Genomic DNA, 18,018 nt, shown 5'->3' on the forward strand with positions numbered 1-18,018 from the left:
ATTATCCCCTTTAGATTCTCCACAGTTCCATATGGCAGGGGCCATTGAATACTGAGTAAAACACATCATCTGCGTGCCAACTGTTTCTCTCATTTGTTTACTTCATTGTGATAAATCTCAGCCCTGGTAGAGAATCTAGTTCACATTATTGATTATTTTAATCTGGATGTCATTAATCTCCCATTGCCCTCATATTTTTTATATGTGCATTGTAAAGTGTATTCCCTAATTTAGTTATTTTGCATTTAGATGGATAGAAATGCCCAGAAGTAAGTAGACTTTTGGGTATTGCCTTCAGATCACATTTTAGGAGTCCCATAAGCTAACTCACTAGTAAATTTCTGGGCTGAAATAAGTCTTTCAGAAGTGACCATTGCAATAAGTAGGGTATGTGCTTAGTAAATAAAAATGATGGATCTGGTATGCTGAAAAAACTCAGAGCCTCTGATCAAGTAGAATTAGCTGATTTTCCTTCTTCTGAATTACATGTGTAATTTCTTTCTCTTTGCACTGAGCATGTAAATTCCCATGGAATCTACTCTAGAAAAACTGATATCTTCCTAATTTGTTTACAAAGGGACATTAATTTTTTAATCTACAAGCACGTGACACATTTTTTGATGGAAAACAAATTTAAACAAACAAATTTAAAGAATCTGGTAGACTAGGGAATGTTAGTTTGGTGTATGTGGACTTTATAACTGTAATTCAGCAAAATTGGATTCCTTTATAATTTGTCTTTTATATATACGTAATATTTTTATTTATATATTTTATTATACATATAATTTATTGTATTTATATATTATATATATATAAAATACATTTTAAAACATTATTGGTAGAAGGACTTAAGGGGCAGCAAGGTGGTTACAAGTTAATAGAGCCCCGGCCCTGGAGTTAGGAGGACCTAGTTCAAATCCAGCCTCAGACACTTGGCACACTTACTAGCTGTGTGACTGTGGGAAAGTCACTTAACCCAATTGCTTTGCCTTCCCCCGCTCAAAACAAAGTATTTAATCAAACTGCCAACAGGCCACCACATTCCCATTTCCTTGCCCCACAAAAAGTTTAAGAACACCAGCTGAAGACCATTGTTTAATGTTAGCATTAGGCCTGAGGGTTAAATAACCCTTTCTAAAATTATCTCCTCTCTTTCAATGATGACAAACTTGATCCCTATAACACTTACTGGTATGCACAGCAAAAGTTTGTTGACTTACTGAGATTCAGTGTAGAATCCAGGCAATTCCTTTCCTAGCAGTCAAAGTTTTTTTCTAACTCAGAACCATTGGTATTTATTCATTTCATTCCCAGGGCATTCTCTTGGGTAATGAGGAGATTCTAAGATCACATCAGGCTTCTGTAAATTTGAGATGTGGGCAGCTGTTCCTGTTGAAAAGTGACATAGATTCACAGTGACTCTGAAAGGTGCCTCATATCTACTATATTAACCATCTTTTAAGAAGCTTATGAACATTGTAGCTTTTATCGATTCCAGGGAATTGGACCCAGCAATAAGCAATAAAAGTCAATGGTAACTTTCTCTCTATATAGGGGCATATGAATCAATATTTTGAATTTACTATAATTTGCTGGTAATGGATAGAAGAAGTAAAAGAATTGCAGTGTCGTCTGGTGGGTCACAGCTGTGCAATGTAACCTTTTTTCCCCTTAGCTAAGCTTTGTTGTAGGTCGTCATCTTCTTCTAATAACGAGAAATATGGGAACTGAGTTGATGGGTGTATTTATCAATCAGTTTCACAAGATTATTTGACCTATAATAAGTCAAATAGTGAGACTACATTTATTTGTTCTAAGAATAAAACTTGCCTATAGTGACTTGAGTTTTGAAAACCTGAAGGATCAACGAATGCTTTGAATTTTTATTAAATACTTCAGGTACAATTAAAAACCTATAAAGCATATTGCCTTTTGAACTCTGAGTCAGGAAGGACAATCTAAACTTGCATCCAATGCTCTAGTTGTGTGACCATTGGTAAGTCGCTCATCCCCTGTACCTATGTCCTTATCTATAAGATGGGAATATTAATACCCGCACTACCCATTTCAGAGGTTTTTAAAAATTTTTTATTTATTTATTTTTAGTTTTCAACATTCATTTCCATAAGATTTTGAGTTCCAAATTTTCTCTCCATCTTTCCCCTCCCCTCACACCAAGTGGTGTATAATTTGGTACAGGTTCTTTGTACACATTCATAGTGAACCCATTTTCTCATTAGTCATGTTGTAAAGAAGAATTAGAACCAATGGGAGAAACTGCAAGAAATAAGAAACAAACTAAAAGAGAGAGAGAGAGAGAGTGCACAAATAATATGCTTCAATCTGCATTCAGACTCGATAGTTCTTTTTCTTGATGTGGACAGCATTTTCCTTGATTAGTCCTTTGGAGCTGTGTTGGATACTTGTATTGCTAATAAGAGCTGAATCTATCAAAGTTAGTCATTATATAATGTGGCTGTTACTGTGTACAATGTTCTCTTGGTTCTGTTCACTTCCCTCAGCTTCATTTCATTCAAGTCTTTCCAGGTTTTTCTGAAGTCTGCCTGCTCATTGTTTCTTATAGCATAAAGTATTCTATTACATTCATATGCTACGAGTTGTTCACTCATTCCCCAACTGGTGGGCATCCCCTCAATTTCCAAATCTTGGCCACCACAAAAAGAACTGCTGTAAGTATTTTGGGGCATTTGGGTCCTTTTCCCATTTGTATGATTTCTTTGGGATACAGCCCTAAAAGTGGTATTACTGGGTCAAGGGTATGCACATTTTTATAGCCCTTTGGGCATAGTGCCAAATTGCTCTCCAGAATGGTTGGATCAGTTCACAGCTCCACCAGAAATGAATCAGTGTTCCAATTTTCCCACATCTTCTTTAGCATTTATAATTTCCCTATTTTGTCATGTTAGCCAATCTGATAGAAATGATGTGGTACCTCAGAGTTGTTTTGATTTGCATTTCTCTAATCAATAGTGATTTAGAGCATTTTTTCATATGACTATAGATAACTTTCATTTCTTCCTCTGAAAACTGCCTGTTCATATACTTTGACCATTTATTAATTGGGGAATGATTTGTATTCTTGTAAATTTGATTCAGTTCTTTATATATTTTAGAAATGAGGCCTTTGTCAGACACTGGTTGTAAAAATTCTTCCCCAGTTTTCTGCTTCTCTTCCAATCTTGGTTGCATTAGCTTTGTTTGTGCAAAACTTTTTCAATTTAATGTAATTAAAATTATCCATTTTGCATTTCATAATGTTGTCTCTTATTTGTTCATAAATTTTCCATAAATCTGACTTGTAAACTATTCCTTGCTCTCCCAGGTTGCTTATAGTATCAGCCTTTATATGTAAATTGTGTCCCCATTTTGATATTATTTTGTTATACGGTGTAAGATATTGGTCTATGCCTAGTTTTTGCCACACTATTTCCCAGTTTTTCCCAGCATTTTTAGTCAAATAGTGAGTTTTTATCCCAGAAGCCGGAGTCTTTGGGTTTATCAAACAATAGTCATTGACTACTGTGTCTTGTTTACCTAACCTATTCCACTGATCCACCACTCTGTTTCTTAGCCAGTACCAAGTAGTTTTGATGATCACTGCTTTATAATACAATTTAAGATCTAGTGGTTAGGCCACCTTCCCTAGAATTTCTTTTCATTAATTCCCTTGATATTCCAGACCTTTTGTTCTTCCAGATGAATTTTGTTAATATTTTTTTCTAGCTTTATAAAATAAATTTTTGGTAGTTTTATTAGTATGGCACTGAATAAGTAAATTAATTCAAGAAGAATTTTCATTTTTATTATATTAGCTCAGACCACTCATGAGCAATTGATTTTTCCCAGTTATTTAAATCTGACTTTATTTGTGTGAAAAGTGTGTTGTTATTGTGTTCATATAGTTCCTGGATTTGTTTTGGCAGGTAGACTCCCAAATATTTTATAATATCTACAGTAACTTATCTTGGAAATTTTTTGCTCAGCTGAAGTATCACTTCCCACACAAGGTCATTCTTAATTCCCACAGTTATAATATTACTGTCTTCCCTCCTCCCAAATTACTTTTGAGTTATATTGCATGTATTTTATATTCACTTATCTGTATACATGTTGTTTTCTCTTAGTGGACCATAAGTTTTGAGGTGGTGGAAATGATAAAATTTTTGTCTTTTGAGCCTCCCATAGTGTCTTATATATATAGGAAGTTAATAAATGCTTGTTGAATAGATGGAAGAATAAATCTTGAAAAGTATGCTCAAGCCAGGATATATGTTAATTGAAGATAGAATTGAGGCATATTTAATAGGCACAGTATGTAGCTTTTGAGCCTGGAGAAAATACAAGACCCTAAGTATTCTTTCCTAGAGATAGGCATTTATACCTGGTCTTTAAATGTTGCCCTACTGTCTTCTTCATTAAACCTTCCATATCACTGCTATGTCAGAAGCAAAAAAGACTGAACCTGGAGACAGGAAGATCTGAGTTCAAATATGACATACATCCTGGTCAAGTCATTTTGCCTCTATTTGCCTCAGTTTCCTCACCTGTAAAGTGCAGGTATTCAAATAGCTCCTGTTTCTCAGTATTGTTATGAGGATCAAATGAGATGTTTGTAAAAGTATTTAGCACAGTGCCTGACCTGTCACAGTAGGTTCTATATAAATGCTTATACCCTTTCCCATCCCCAGTTACCTTCAATGAATTATGCTACATATTAGGGTATGTATGATTTCAATTCAAAATTTAGATTTGAAAGATCAGTAGATACTCATGAGTGTTTCATGGTTTTGTTTCTCTTCCTCCTGGAGAGAAATAAAACCTTCAAAATTCTATCAAAACTCTGCTTTTCTTGAACTCTAAAATGACATCGAGTCCTTTGTTAATGAGCCAAGCATTTGTTTTTTTTTCCTTCTTTTTCATTGGCACTGAGAGCAAAGCAATTTATGTAAAATAGAAGCATTACTAATTTCTGCGAATGACTAACATTTCACTTAATACTCAACCATCAGTCTAGCAGACAGGAAGCAAAACCTTGACTAAGCACTGAAATTTCCCCTTTCTGTAGTTGAATTGCCCAGACAGAACCTGTAGGAAATGGGTCTGGTTCCTGAGTTTGTAATGCATTTTTTTTTTAATGTCAAGGGTATCACGTAAGGAAGAATCGGAGGATACAGTAATTGGCTGGAAAGGAAGCATGTTTCACTTGTTCATTTATTTGGGGTTAGCTGATTATTTGAATTGTCATGCTCTTTCTACTTTAAAAGCTTTGGTTAGAAGTGTTACCTTTCAGGGCCTTGTTTCAAATCAAATTGGTTTCTGTTAAAATAATTTATGTGTGAAATGTGCTTAGTACTTACCAACATCTGTGGACATTGTCCCTCTCTAAAAGTAATTGCCAATGTTTTGTTTAATTTGGAAACTCGACAATTCCCATGTGACTCTATAGCTTAGGATAGTAGAGGGGGGGGGGGAATGGAGGGGAGAAGGATCAAGGTGTTTAGAATGGGAATGTCGTCAAATGATGGGCTGCCATGGGCTCGCAGATTTTCTCTTGTGGAAGGTAGGTTTAGTTAATAGTATACCTTCCATACTTTGTATAAGAAATCAAAAGTTAGGGATCTGTGTTAAGTTTCAATTTATAATTGAAATTGATTTTCCTCATTCTGTATATTAATTGTCAAAACATTAACATGGGAGCAGTTAGGTGGTGTAGTGAATAGAGCACCGGTCCTGGAGTCAGGAGGACCTGAGTTCAAATTCGGCTTCAGATACTTAACACTTACTAGCTGTGTGATCTCAGGCAAATCACTTAACCCCAAATGCCCTGCCTTCCCCCCTCCAAAATGCAAAAAACAAAAACCAAATAAACAAAAACATTAACATGTTATAGTTACCCATGAAACCAGGCTCCTCAGCCTAACCACCAAAATTTACTTTTCTAAGACAGAAAGACCTTAAATATCATCTTTTTCATAACAATTTCCTCTGCTTGTTATTCCTTAGCATAATCTGTTGTCCCCCAGCTAATCTCATTCTGCCATGTGACTTGGCTTTCTGCCTACCTTTTGCCCTCTTGCCTTCTTATCTGATTAATGTTTTTTCTCAAGTCTTTCCTAGTTAAACTCACCTCTACCTGATCATTTTCTTTCCACCCTGCCATATTGCCTGTCTTAGGACTATCCACATGTTCCTTAATCATTTTTTTCTCATATTGTTGTATGTGCATATGTTCTGTCTCCTCCAATAGATTTAAACATTCCTTCCCTTTTATTTATTTTCATTTGTGGCACTTCCATCACTTAGTACAATTATGTGAGTATTTAGGTACTCAATAAGTGCTCATTAGCCAAATCAGCTGCTTAAGTGAGAGTCATCAGTGAGTGAGTGCTCTGTAGTTATATTGTGTTGTGACTTGTCAATAGCTGGCTCAAGCAACTGATGGCTAATTAAGAAGTCGTAATCAGAAGAATACAAAGACACTCATAGAGGCAGCCCGGGTACTTTAAAAGCCATGCTGTTGAATTAAAACCTCTCCTGTACTTTTAGTTGGAGAGGGGTCCTTGACACACATCACACCTAATGTTTGAGGAGGTGGTTCCATTGTGTAATGAGGAGCACAGTCCCAATGGCAGTGGGATCTTAGTTTGTTAATAGACTCCCTATCCACCTCCCAGAATTCTGAGAAAAGGCTCTTTACAAGCTGCAAAGCCTTTCATGAGAGCTGTTACCCTTATGAGAGTCATAGGGTGATAAGGCATGAGGGTGGAGCCAAGATGACAGCATAGAAACAGGAAAATTCTGTGAGCTCCCCCACAACTACCTCAAATACCCATAAAACATGACTCTAAAAAAATTTTAGAGCTATAGAACCCACAAAGTGACAGAGAGAAACAGATCTCCCAATGAAGGCAGCCAGCAGGCAGACAGTATTTCACCACTCTAGGAGCTGAGCCCAGTCCCTCATGAGCCTCAGGGCAGCCCCCCCCACCCCAGTGGTGGCTGGAGCAGACTTCAGGAGAGTGAAGCATCAGCAGCTGTGGCAGTTTCCAAACTCATCAACCCATAAACTTGAAAGACAATGTAAAAGGTCAGGGTGGAACTCTGTTGGAACTGGGGGAGGACACAAGAGCGGGGTCAGGCCCCTGCCCCAGGGCCAGAAGTGGCAGAGGCACAGTGGCTGTGCAGCCACCATGTGGCTGCTTCCAGAGCTCCTCACCTGCAGATTGTAGGGGGACCAAGCAACCACTCAGAGGCTAATCACTCTCGCTTTAATCTGCCTGGATCTGGATGGCAGTCTTGGGTGGAGTTCCTGGAGTGTGTGACCAGGTGCCAGAGCTTGTGTGGGGGCTGTAGAGAGGGACCCAACTAATAGCTCTGGCAGCTGTGAAAACCCCAGTGATTTGTGACAAAGCTCTCCTCTCTGGAAGCAGAGTTCTACTGTGGCAGAAAGCTTTAAGTCAAGTAATTGAGTGGCAATATGAGCAAGCAGAGGAAGCAAAGCAAGAACAGCAATCAAACCTTAGATTTGTCCCCCTTTTTGGGGGACAAAAAGGATCAAAGCATAGAAGGGGAGGAACACAACAAAGTCAGAACTCCTGCACCAAAAGCTTCCAAGAAAAATGTGAATGGTTATAAGCCATGGAGGAGCTCAAGAAGGGTTTTGAAAATCAAGTAAGAGAAGTGGAGGAAAAATTTGGAAGAGAAATGAGAATGATGCAAGAAAATCATGAAAAGCGAGTCAACAGCCTGACCGTAGAATCATAGGATCATCAATTTAGAGTAGAAGGGAATGTAAAGATCAAGTCCAATCCCTTCATTTTACAGATGAGGAAACTAAGGCAAAGCAACTTGTCCAGGGTCACACAAAGGATTCGTGACAGAACAGGGACATAAATCCTGGTCCTCTTGATTCCAGAGTCAGAATTCTTTTTTGTATGCCACACTGCAATTATAATTGATTCCCAAGAAAACATGAAACTACATGGAGCAGTGATTTCAGGAGAAACAGCTTAAGGGAGTGGAGCCTAGATGATTGGGAGCAAGGGTTGAACAGGAAAGAAACTAGCAAGATAAATGTTTAGGACATTTCCTCATGATATAAATGGTGTGAAATTGTTGTGGAAATGTGAAACCTGAACTAATCTCAGCTATACAGATTGTTATTTTTTTAACTTAATATTTTAAGTGAGTATTTATAAGATTTAGTGGACTATGTAAGTAGATAAACCTAGAAAAGTTACTCTAGACTTGGTTAGGAATAGCATTCCAAAAGCAAAGACTGAGTAAAGGTCCGTCATGGCATTTAATAAATGTTTCAGGACAGCTGGTGTGATGGATGGTCAGAAGGCTGGACTTGGAGTCAGGAAAGTCTCAGTTCAAATCCTATCTCCTAGAGTTCCTGGACATATGAATAAGATCAAGTCATGTAAACTTTTTTGACTTCAGTCTCCTCATTTCTAAAATTCAGTAAGGGGCTGGCTGAGATTTCCTCACAAGTCCCTTTCCTCTCTAAACCTATGATTGGATGAACTATTCTGGATTTTGTTTGCCATGGGGCATGCATTGTATTGAAGTTCATTCCAAGACATAATCTTGTAAATCAGTTTAAATGGATGGCTCAAAGATTCTTCAGCCATGTGTGGAACATTGAGCCATATGCTATTGTTTGCATACACATAACTTTTAAATAGTGGAAATAAATAAAAATTACTTTAGGAATATAATGATAATTGCTTATATATTCAAAGCAGGGCAGTTTCTTCTACCAGTTTCCTCAATAAGATAAACTATCTGAATATTTTTTATTTTAAATAATTCAAGGAACAAAGACTCTCTCCAATGCTTTGTGTTTAAAGGTCCAACTGTGACCAGTTAAATAATTTCTAACCCTGTATTTCCAACAACCTATTATGTTCCTGAAAATATCAGATTTTTCAAGACAATTTCAAAACAATGAAACAATTAACCTTGCTTCAATTAAATATTTCAAATAAACATTTGCCATGTAGCCTTTCTAGAAGAAAGAGGGTAAGAGAATATTGAAATTCAGAGCTATCCTAGTGCTAGGATTCACCAGTCTACGAAATCTTATTGCCACATTCCAGTGCGTCCACATGATTTCTTCAATGTAGAGATTACTCCCAGAGATGTAGACTCTGTCTTTACACACTCATCCTGAGCAATTTTTGTTTACTACTTCATAAATCCTCAATAGGAAATCCACCCAATGATCTTTGGGGCTTTCTTTTAGATCAGAGATTGTTAACCTAGAGTTCATGGGCCCCATGTATAGATTTCAGGGGTTTGTAAACTTGAAAATGAAAAAAAAAATACTTCTTTATTTTCACTAATCTTAAGCTGAAATTTAGCATTTCCTTCAATTGTGAATTTTAGGCAACAAACCATCGTAGCATTACATTCCACCTGATTGCCAAAGGGATGAGGGGTTGATGACACGAAAAAAGGCCAAGAACTTCTATTCAAGAACTCTTGGCATCATTTGGATAGCTGTGGAATACTTCAGTGGTTCATTTGGTCATCACTTGCTCTTGCTATGTGACTGACCCACCTTCTTTTCCACTCATGTATTTTCCTGATGACATTCTACATTTCATTTCTTCTATGTCTTCATTTGTAATACCCTTCATATATCCACTGTGTATCTTATTGATTGCCCTTAGACCCTCAACTTGAATTCTTCAGGGACTGTGGTATTCCATGACTCAGTGTAATACAGCATCATCTTGAGACTGTTATGTTTAAAAATAATAATGTTTTAATTTATGTTTTTTTTTTTAAATGTTATGTTTAAACCCATTGTTTCAAGTATACTGGGGTCATTCACTTTTCCAAAGGAATTCTGGCTTTTCCTTTGCCTAAATAATAAGTAATAATGATGATAATAAGCCCCTTTTTTGGGGGGAAGGGAGAGTAAAGCTTTTTCTATTCATTACAGTGGATTTATTTTTATTTAGCAATAATCCAATAATTGCTGAATTTTTAAAAATAGAGCATGCTTAATTTTTACCACTTGTATCCATGTCCTCCTCATGGAATGAGTTATTTATCTAAATCCCTAACTATGTTTTATCAAATTTAATGTTGACATTTTAAAAAGATGAAACAAAGACAAATACAAGTTATGGAAGAGAATTTAAGGGCTAAATGCTTAGTCAGTGTGGCTTGGCCATTTCTGTACAATGATCTGGGATTTATCAGCTTGTGGTACGTATGCATTAGGTCAGCAGCCATCATCATCCTCTACCTCGGAGTTGCAGAGCCCTCGGAGTGTTCGTAGACTTCATCAGGTAGAATGCTCCCAAGGTCTCAGCCACAGTGCATTCATTTTTCTCACTTTATTACCATCACATCTGATTCCAATTTGCTACCAAATTGAGTTTCCATTCCTGAGCTTGACATTCAAGCCCGTCAGGTGGATTAGTGCTGTCAGCTTTGTTAGTGCAGCTTCAGGTCAGCTAGCACTGGCCTATTAAATGTCCTCTGCTCCCCATCTCAGCCTCTTTGCTACTTGTGTGGCTGTCCCTTTGAGCAGCAGGACTGGGTTACCCAGTGTAACCTTTTAGCAAGAGCAGAGGGTTGCCCATCATAACCTTTCTCCTTGTTGAAAAATAGTAATTCTAGACCCACTGAATAGCTTTTCTGATTAAGAGAGAGAGTGGGTTTTTAATCCTTATTTTCTTGCTGTTTCAGCAGCTTTTCATCATGCCAGGAAGGCTAGTGTTCTGTGATTGGGTCATTAGGTGAAATTTGATTGATTGGACTGTTGTGCAGAGGGGCCTTCTTTGATTCATTTGTCTGGACCTTTCTCACTTGCTTTCTGTACTTCCTATTTCTGCATATGGAGCTTAAACATAATTTGTGAAGTTTTACTTTCTCAACTGAGAAACTGGCAGCTTTACCTCTTTTCACTTTTTCTTTTTTCCTTTCTTTTCTTTCCCCTTCTTTTCTTCTGCTGACAGGATTTGAACACCCCAGCTGAACACAAACACTTGATGGGGTCATTCCTTTTGGTTTGTTTGTTTTGTTCTAGGCTTTTGTTTGGGAGGAAAGGGTGCTGTTTGGGGAATTTCACTAGGAATTCCTTGGGCCCCTATTGACAGTAGTTGTAATTAGTTTAGCTACTGTTCTCCAAAAGGGAAGCAGGTTATGTTGTTTTTTTTACTCAGGTGATTACTTTGTGTTTCTCTGCTAAAGATCAATCAATCACCAACCGATCACACTAAGTAGGAACACAACAAATTCAGTATCTGGATTTCTATTTACACACCCATTCCTAAGGCAGGTGATTATGAGTGTTTATGACTATATTACCAAGACTATCAGAAAATGAAAATATCCTTTCATTTCATATATTTCATAATTTAGGGATTTGTATCAGTAAATACTCATCCATTGAAGGCTAATCAAGGGGAGAGGGAGGCTTTAACTTCATTCCACTGTTCTCTTCACCTTCCCTAACCCTTCTCTCCACACAGCCCCTTAGCTTTCTGGAAGTAGTGTATTCTGAATATGTCTTAAAGAAATTACTCTTTAAAAAAAAAAAAAGGATTGTTGTACTGCCTAGAAGCAATATCAGAGACTGCCTTACAGGCTAAGCATTCAGAGATATACTATAAACGGTGAATGGAAAAGATAAGAGTGGCAGAACTGAGGGGAAAAATGTTTCAATAAACAGTGCTTGAGCTACTAGAAGGCAAAAAATAAATGAAAATAACAGGAATGAATAACCTAATATTATCTCATCTTTGAGAATTTATTGTGTGCACATTTTGAGATTGAAGTAAGTCATATGACTAAGTCCTTTCTATTCTTTAATCACAAATAATATTGAGCACCTGGGTTACTGAGGAATTTATTATAGTGAGTCTGGGTCTCTTTAGCATCTTCTTTTGGTCATTGTTTGACTTTCTTGCTGTCTGTTTCTATAGAATGTAGATGATTGATTGACCCCTTTAGCTATAATGCCTAACATAGTTCACTTCCTGATATCATTAGGATGATTCATCATAGTGAATGTTTTTTGGGTCTGCAATAGTCAGCTTTTAAGTGCTGACATTTTCCATGTTTCTCAGAGGATTAAATGAAAGTCTAGTCAGTTGATGAATGTTGGGAAGCTACATGGTACAATAGAACAAGCATCTACCCTGAAGTCAGAGGATCTGAGTTCAAATCTTACACCTGACATTTACTACCTTGAACATTTCACTTTTCCTGGGTCTCTCTCTCTGTATTTGTAAAATGAGTGGTTTGGACAAGATGGTCTCTGAGGACTGTTCTAGCTCTTTATCCCCGATCCAATCTAGCTAAATTTTTCTTTCTTACCATAGGTAAGACTGTTGGCCATCAAAAGAAAAAATGTGGCATACCACTTTCTCCCTAGTGTTTTTTACTAGAACTTTACTTTTAAAAAAATTTAGGGAGCCAAGATGGCAGAACGGAAGCAGTAACTTTTCTGAGCTCCTCCCTGAATCCCTTCACTAAGCTTTGGAAAGTGAATTTGAATCCACTGGGAGACAGAGCCTGGCAGAATCCAGCCCAGGAAAGTGCCCATGTGGGTCTGGGCAAGGGGAGCGCAGAGTATGTGGGGGCTGCAGCATCTCAGACAAGAGAGCAGACTACAGAAGAGAGAGAAGGAGCCCCAGCCAGCAGACTCACCCACCCCAAGGGCTATTCACAGCCCTCTCACCAGCATCTCACCAAGGGTTGGAAGGATCCATTGGAGCTGGATAAGAGAGGGCTCAGGCCCCAAGCAGAGACAGCAGTTTCTCCTGGGGCTATCAGCCCCTAGCCTGGAGATTTAGAAACTGTCTGCCTGACTTTCCAGAGCCTAGGATGACAAAGTGAACTCTGGCTGCTCTAATTCCCCCTCCCTGACCTAGAAAACCCAGAGATAAGTTTCCCACCCAGAGTGAAATCCTGAGATAGTGGAAATAGCCTTGGGCTTGGGAGTCACTGAGAAGGGGTGCAACTGAGGCAGCAAGGAGTCTGAAGACAAGAGGGGGAGGGGTCCCAACAAGCCCTACCTCACCTGACCAGGAAAAGCCTGCCTGAGCAGTAGCCCAGGGGCATAGAGACAGAAATCTGAAGTGGTCAGACCACCCTCCTCCACAGAGTACTCTGTGAGCATCCCCATAACTTAACTGAAACACTGAGAGCCCTTGCCTTGGTCTCAATCTACACACCCAGAGGCCACAGCACACAAAGCCAAAAACCAGGCACCTAGCTCCCAGACTGAGAAATTAGGAAATAGGAAGCTACAATGGGAAAGAAGGAAGGAAGCTGAGAAGGAGAAGGGGAAGACAAGTAAATCAATTAGATTTTATTATAGCGAGCAAGAACAACCAAATACAGAGGACAACATGGACTCTATACTCACACCTGAGATCACAGAAGGAAATATGAACTGGTCTCAAGCCCAAAAAGCACTCTTGGAGGAGCTCAAGAAAGATTTTAAAGGCTTTATTAGGGAGGCAGAAGACAAATTTAAATCTGCAGTGACCAAATTGGAAAAAAAGTTTTGATGAAGAAAACAAATCCTTACAAAGTAAAATTACTGAAGTCATTGGAGAAAATACCTCCCTAAAAAAGGACCTTCAAAAACTTAACTGAAGAGAATAATTTGCTAAAAATTAGAATCAGTCAAATTGAAGCTCAGGTCTTTGCGATGCACCAAGAGTCAATCAAATAAAACATGAAGATTTTAAAATTGGAAGAAAGCGTAAAATATCTCACTGGAAAAACAACTGACCTAGAGAACAGATGCAGGAGAGATAACTTTAGAATTATTGATCTCCTAGAAAGCCATGATGAAAAAAGCAGCCTGGACCACATCCTCCAAGAGATTGTCAAAGAAAACTGTCCTGAAATCCTGGAATCAGAAGATAAAATAGTTATCAAAAGAATTCACCAGACCCCCCCTGAAAGAGATCCCAAATTGAAAACTCCAAAATAAAGATATTTAATAGTATTTAATTTTTACCCCAATTATATGTAAAGAAAATTTTTAGCACTCATTATTACAAGATTTTGAATTTCAAATTTTTCTCCCTCCCTTCCTTCTCTCCCCTATTCCTAAATGGTAAACAATTTGATATAGATTATGTATGTTCAATCATGTAAAACATATTTCTATATTAATCACAATTGTAAAAGAAGAAACAGGCCAAAAGGAAAAAGCTACGAAAAAATTAAGTAAGTGAAAATAGTATGCTTTCATCATCAGAGTTCATCAGTTCTTTCTCTGTATGTGAATAGCATTTTCCATCATGAATCCTTTGTAATTTTCTTGGATCATTGTATAACTGAAAAGAGCCAAGTCATTCATAGTCGCTCATCACACAGTGTTGCTGTTGAACTTTTCTTTTTTAATAACTAAATTTTATATTCTTCAATCAATGAAGTATTCTGTCAGAATATTCAGACTCCAATTCAGTTCCCATTGAGAAAGAAAAACAAAACTCCTATTAAAAACATGTCCAGTTAAGCAAAACAGATTCTTACATTGTGTCTTAAAAAAATTGGGGGAAGAAAAGGCTTCATTCTTGAGTTTATTGTCTCTCTGTCAGGATATGGGTAGTGTATTTCATCCTGTGTTCTGTGGAATCATTACATTGATCAGATTTCTTATGTTTTTCATTGATATTTGTCTTTACAATATTGTTGTTACTGTATAAATTATTCTCCTGGTTCTTTCTGTTCATTCATTTCATATCAGTTCATGCATATTTTACCTAGTTTCTCTGAAACTGACCTGCTCATCATTTCTTATGATACAGTAGTATGCCATCTCATTCATATATCATAACTTGTTCAGTTATCCCTACTTGACAAATAACCCCTTAGTTTCCAATTCTTTGACACAAAAAGAACTGATACTCACTTATTTGTAGATATGAATTCATTTCCTTTTTATTTAATCTCTTTGGAGGCATAGACTTAGGTCAAAGGGTTTGTTTTTTAGATTAGCCTGTCCTTGTTTTTAAAAATACCCATGAACTTAGAAGCACAGTGCTGATTTGCATTCTTTGATTGTGGTTGTTTTAAGAAGTTGATGTTTTCTACTTTTTTTTCCACTGAAAAATTAAATTAGACACAGGTATTCACAATGTAAATACATTTTGTTAAGGGAACCATGCAAAAATGGGCCTGGAATTGTAATGATGTCATTGAAATCTCCCCAGTATGTAAAATAGCCTCACAGAAATGTGAGGAAGGATTGATTTTTAAAAGTGTAAAAAAATCTCATATGTCACTCTAATGTCATCTTTATTTCTTCCCTTTTTCCAGAAGGAGCTGAGTCTCCCTAGAAGAGGAAGTTTGTAAGTAACAAGAGATTCTTCCATTATAATCTTTTATATGACTCTGATGTAATAATTCATTGAAGTATTTATTAGGTTTGTCAGTGGCAAATTGAAGGTTAAATGTGACAACTAACTGGCCTTAGCATAGCAACAAAGAAAACGGAATTTATATGCATGAGCGTCAATATTCCATGATTTGAATATAATTGAATGTCCTTTGTAGTGGCCTCTAAATTATAATTACAGTGCAAGATTTCCAAGGTTTCTAATGGGTGATGTGAACTAAGAATGCATTTTTATTCTAGTGTGACCCTTAATTTAAGAAAAATAAAATTCTGCCAATTTAATGAGCTCAGTCCTTTGGATGAAAATATTTGGCATGCAGATAAGTATAAATGACTGTGATAAGAATGATTGCTGTGCTCTAACTTCTAGAAATTCAAGCTCAGTCTTTTTCATAGCCATTGCTGAGCAGAGAAGACTATATTGTTTCACATCTGAATTGTTGAAGATGAGCAGTGGAAATGTAGTTTATACTATATCTCATTCAGCTTTTAATGGTCTGACTCATGTGATGCTACTTTATGATTAAAATTGCAGATTTATGTACCTTGACTTGATTTCCCCATAGTGTATTTCAACCTATTGTTTTTTAGGATTAATAGTATGTTATTTGCCTCACAGATAGCTTTTTGTCCCGGAATTTACTGTTTGAAATTAGCTACTCTTACATTCAATTAAAGTAGGAGCAGGTTTATGATCAATTGCTAGTATAACTGCTGACTTAGAAACATTTAGGGTTTAAAATCTGAGGAACTTATGGAAATATGTATGTATAGTGAGGAAAGTTGCTTTTTATGTTTCTGGGGGCTACATTTAAGGTTAGTACTGTACAAGTTCTCATCAGGAGGAGGGAGGATGTAGATGGAGTGAGATGTTGAAAGGCAAGGTGAATCCTAAGAGTTAAATATAGCTTTGTACCCATTTATCAAGTCACCATTTAACCGGCAGGTGTTAAATGCCTATTATGTGCCAATCTCTTGATGCTAAACACTGGTGATACAAAGAAAGGCAAAAATAAACAAACAAGAAAACAAAAACAAAAGCAAAAAACCACCAACCAGTGGACCAGTCCCAGATCTCAAGGAGTTCCAAGCCTAGAATTCAGATTCTGAAAGCCTGCAGAGTCGTTCTTCATTTTGTTTATTATGGAGGCTGTGCTGTCCTGATGGCAAAGGAAATTGTTTCATTTTGGAATGCCTTTGGATAAATTGCCATTGGCTCCAAGCTTATATTTATTGGCCTTAGGTAAATGGCTAGCTGTTTGCCATTGGAAAGCCCTAAACCCCTGGTGCTTGTGAAGGAAAGGTTAACATAGCTGTTTTCCCCTCCCTGAGCATAATTCTCTTGCCTGGATTTGGTGAATCAATCCAGCCTCAGATTTACTCTCCTAGAAAGAAAAAGTGAAACAACAAATAGCTAAAACCTGCCCCTGTCACATTATTTGAAAGAATTTGATGAGGAAAAGTGGTCATCTTTTTATTTTCCCTTCCTCTTCTTGGAAAAGAAAAGTGTTTTAGTCTTAGTTTTGTTTTGTGTAGAATGTGAAGACTTTGCCGCTCTGTGCGGTCTTCCACAAAGAGCACGCGCTGCTGTACTTACTTGTCCTCTTTGTTTCCAGTTGGTTGTTACATTGATTGCCTAGCGAATGACTATTAAAGATGAGGGGGGATTCAGGCTTATGGGTATTTTACATAATATTTCCTTTTGAATCAACTGAATGATTTCCATTTGTGATTGTGTTAACAGCTATTCTCTGCTATTTAAAATACACGTATAGTCCTCATGACAACTTCTACTAGAGTCAAAGCATAACATATGCATAATCAACATGAATATCTTTCTTTTATTTTAGTATTATATTAACTGTGGGAGAGATATAAACCATTGGAAAAGTGAACCAAAAATAAGAGAATACATATAGGAATTTCATCATTGGCATAGGAAACTCAAGGATGAGGAAACTCTACCAATACAGGTTGGCACCTCTTTGCTTAGTCTTAGAGAACTGCCTAGAGCACTGAGAGATTAAGTGACTCACTCAGCCTATGTGTGTCCGAGTGGGCAGGTCTCCCAGGGTACAAGCTGCTTTGCCAAAAAAAAAAAATATATATATATATATATATATATATATATTATTTTATGTTTATTTGATTAAAAATATTTCCAGTCCTCTTGCTCCAGTACCTAGACTTAAATTTGGTCAGCAGTACCCATAGAGAATGCCAGTAATTGCCTTCTATATACAATGCATTTTTATGGCACTGGGAAGAGGAATTTTTTTTATGCTAGAGTGATTTTAATATAAATCTAATGAAGAAAGACATTGCTTCATCTTTATTACCTGTCTGTGCTAGCCAGCATAATGGAACCTGGTTGTTGAGATTTCGTCAATCTATTTACCAAATAAATATCACCTATGTTTTCTTAAATCTGTATTATGCCTTCAACAGAATGATTGGGGATTTGGTTCTATATTATGTAACAGTAATATTTCCATTTTAAAAGTGAGGCAGTGAACTTATCTATTTTTTTTTCTAGATATTCTGCATGGTATAGACCCATCTATACCTATGTCTTTGTTACGCTTCTTGAACATTCATACACGTGTACA

General features: G+C 37.1%; 1 protein-coding gene across 1 annotated transcript in view; it reads left to right on the forward strand.

The window, feature by feature from the left end:
• MAST4 (microtubule associated serine/threonine kinase family member 4) overlaps positions 1-18,018 on the forward strand; it is an 808,407-nt gene that overhangs the window by 431,874 nt on the left and 358,515 nt on the right. Inside the window, exon 5 of the mRNA XM_069096541.1 lies at positions 15,331-15,362. Coding sequence (XP_068952642.1) covers positions 15,331-15,362 — 32 coding nt within the window. The remainder of the gene's footprint in view (positions 1-15,330; positions 15,363-18,018) is intronic.

Source organism: Petaurus breviceps, unplaced genomic scaffold, assembly GCF_028583685.1.
Source record: "Petaurus breviceps papuanus isolate PSGF00001 unplaced genomic scaffold, PetGlider_PUasm1.0 229, whole genome shotgun sequence".
Classification (NCBI taxonomy): Eukaryota; Metazoa; Chordata; class Mammalia; order Diprotodontia; family Petauridae; genus Petaurus; species Petaurus breviceps.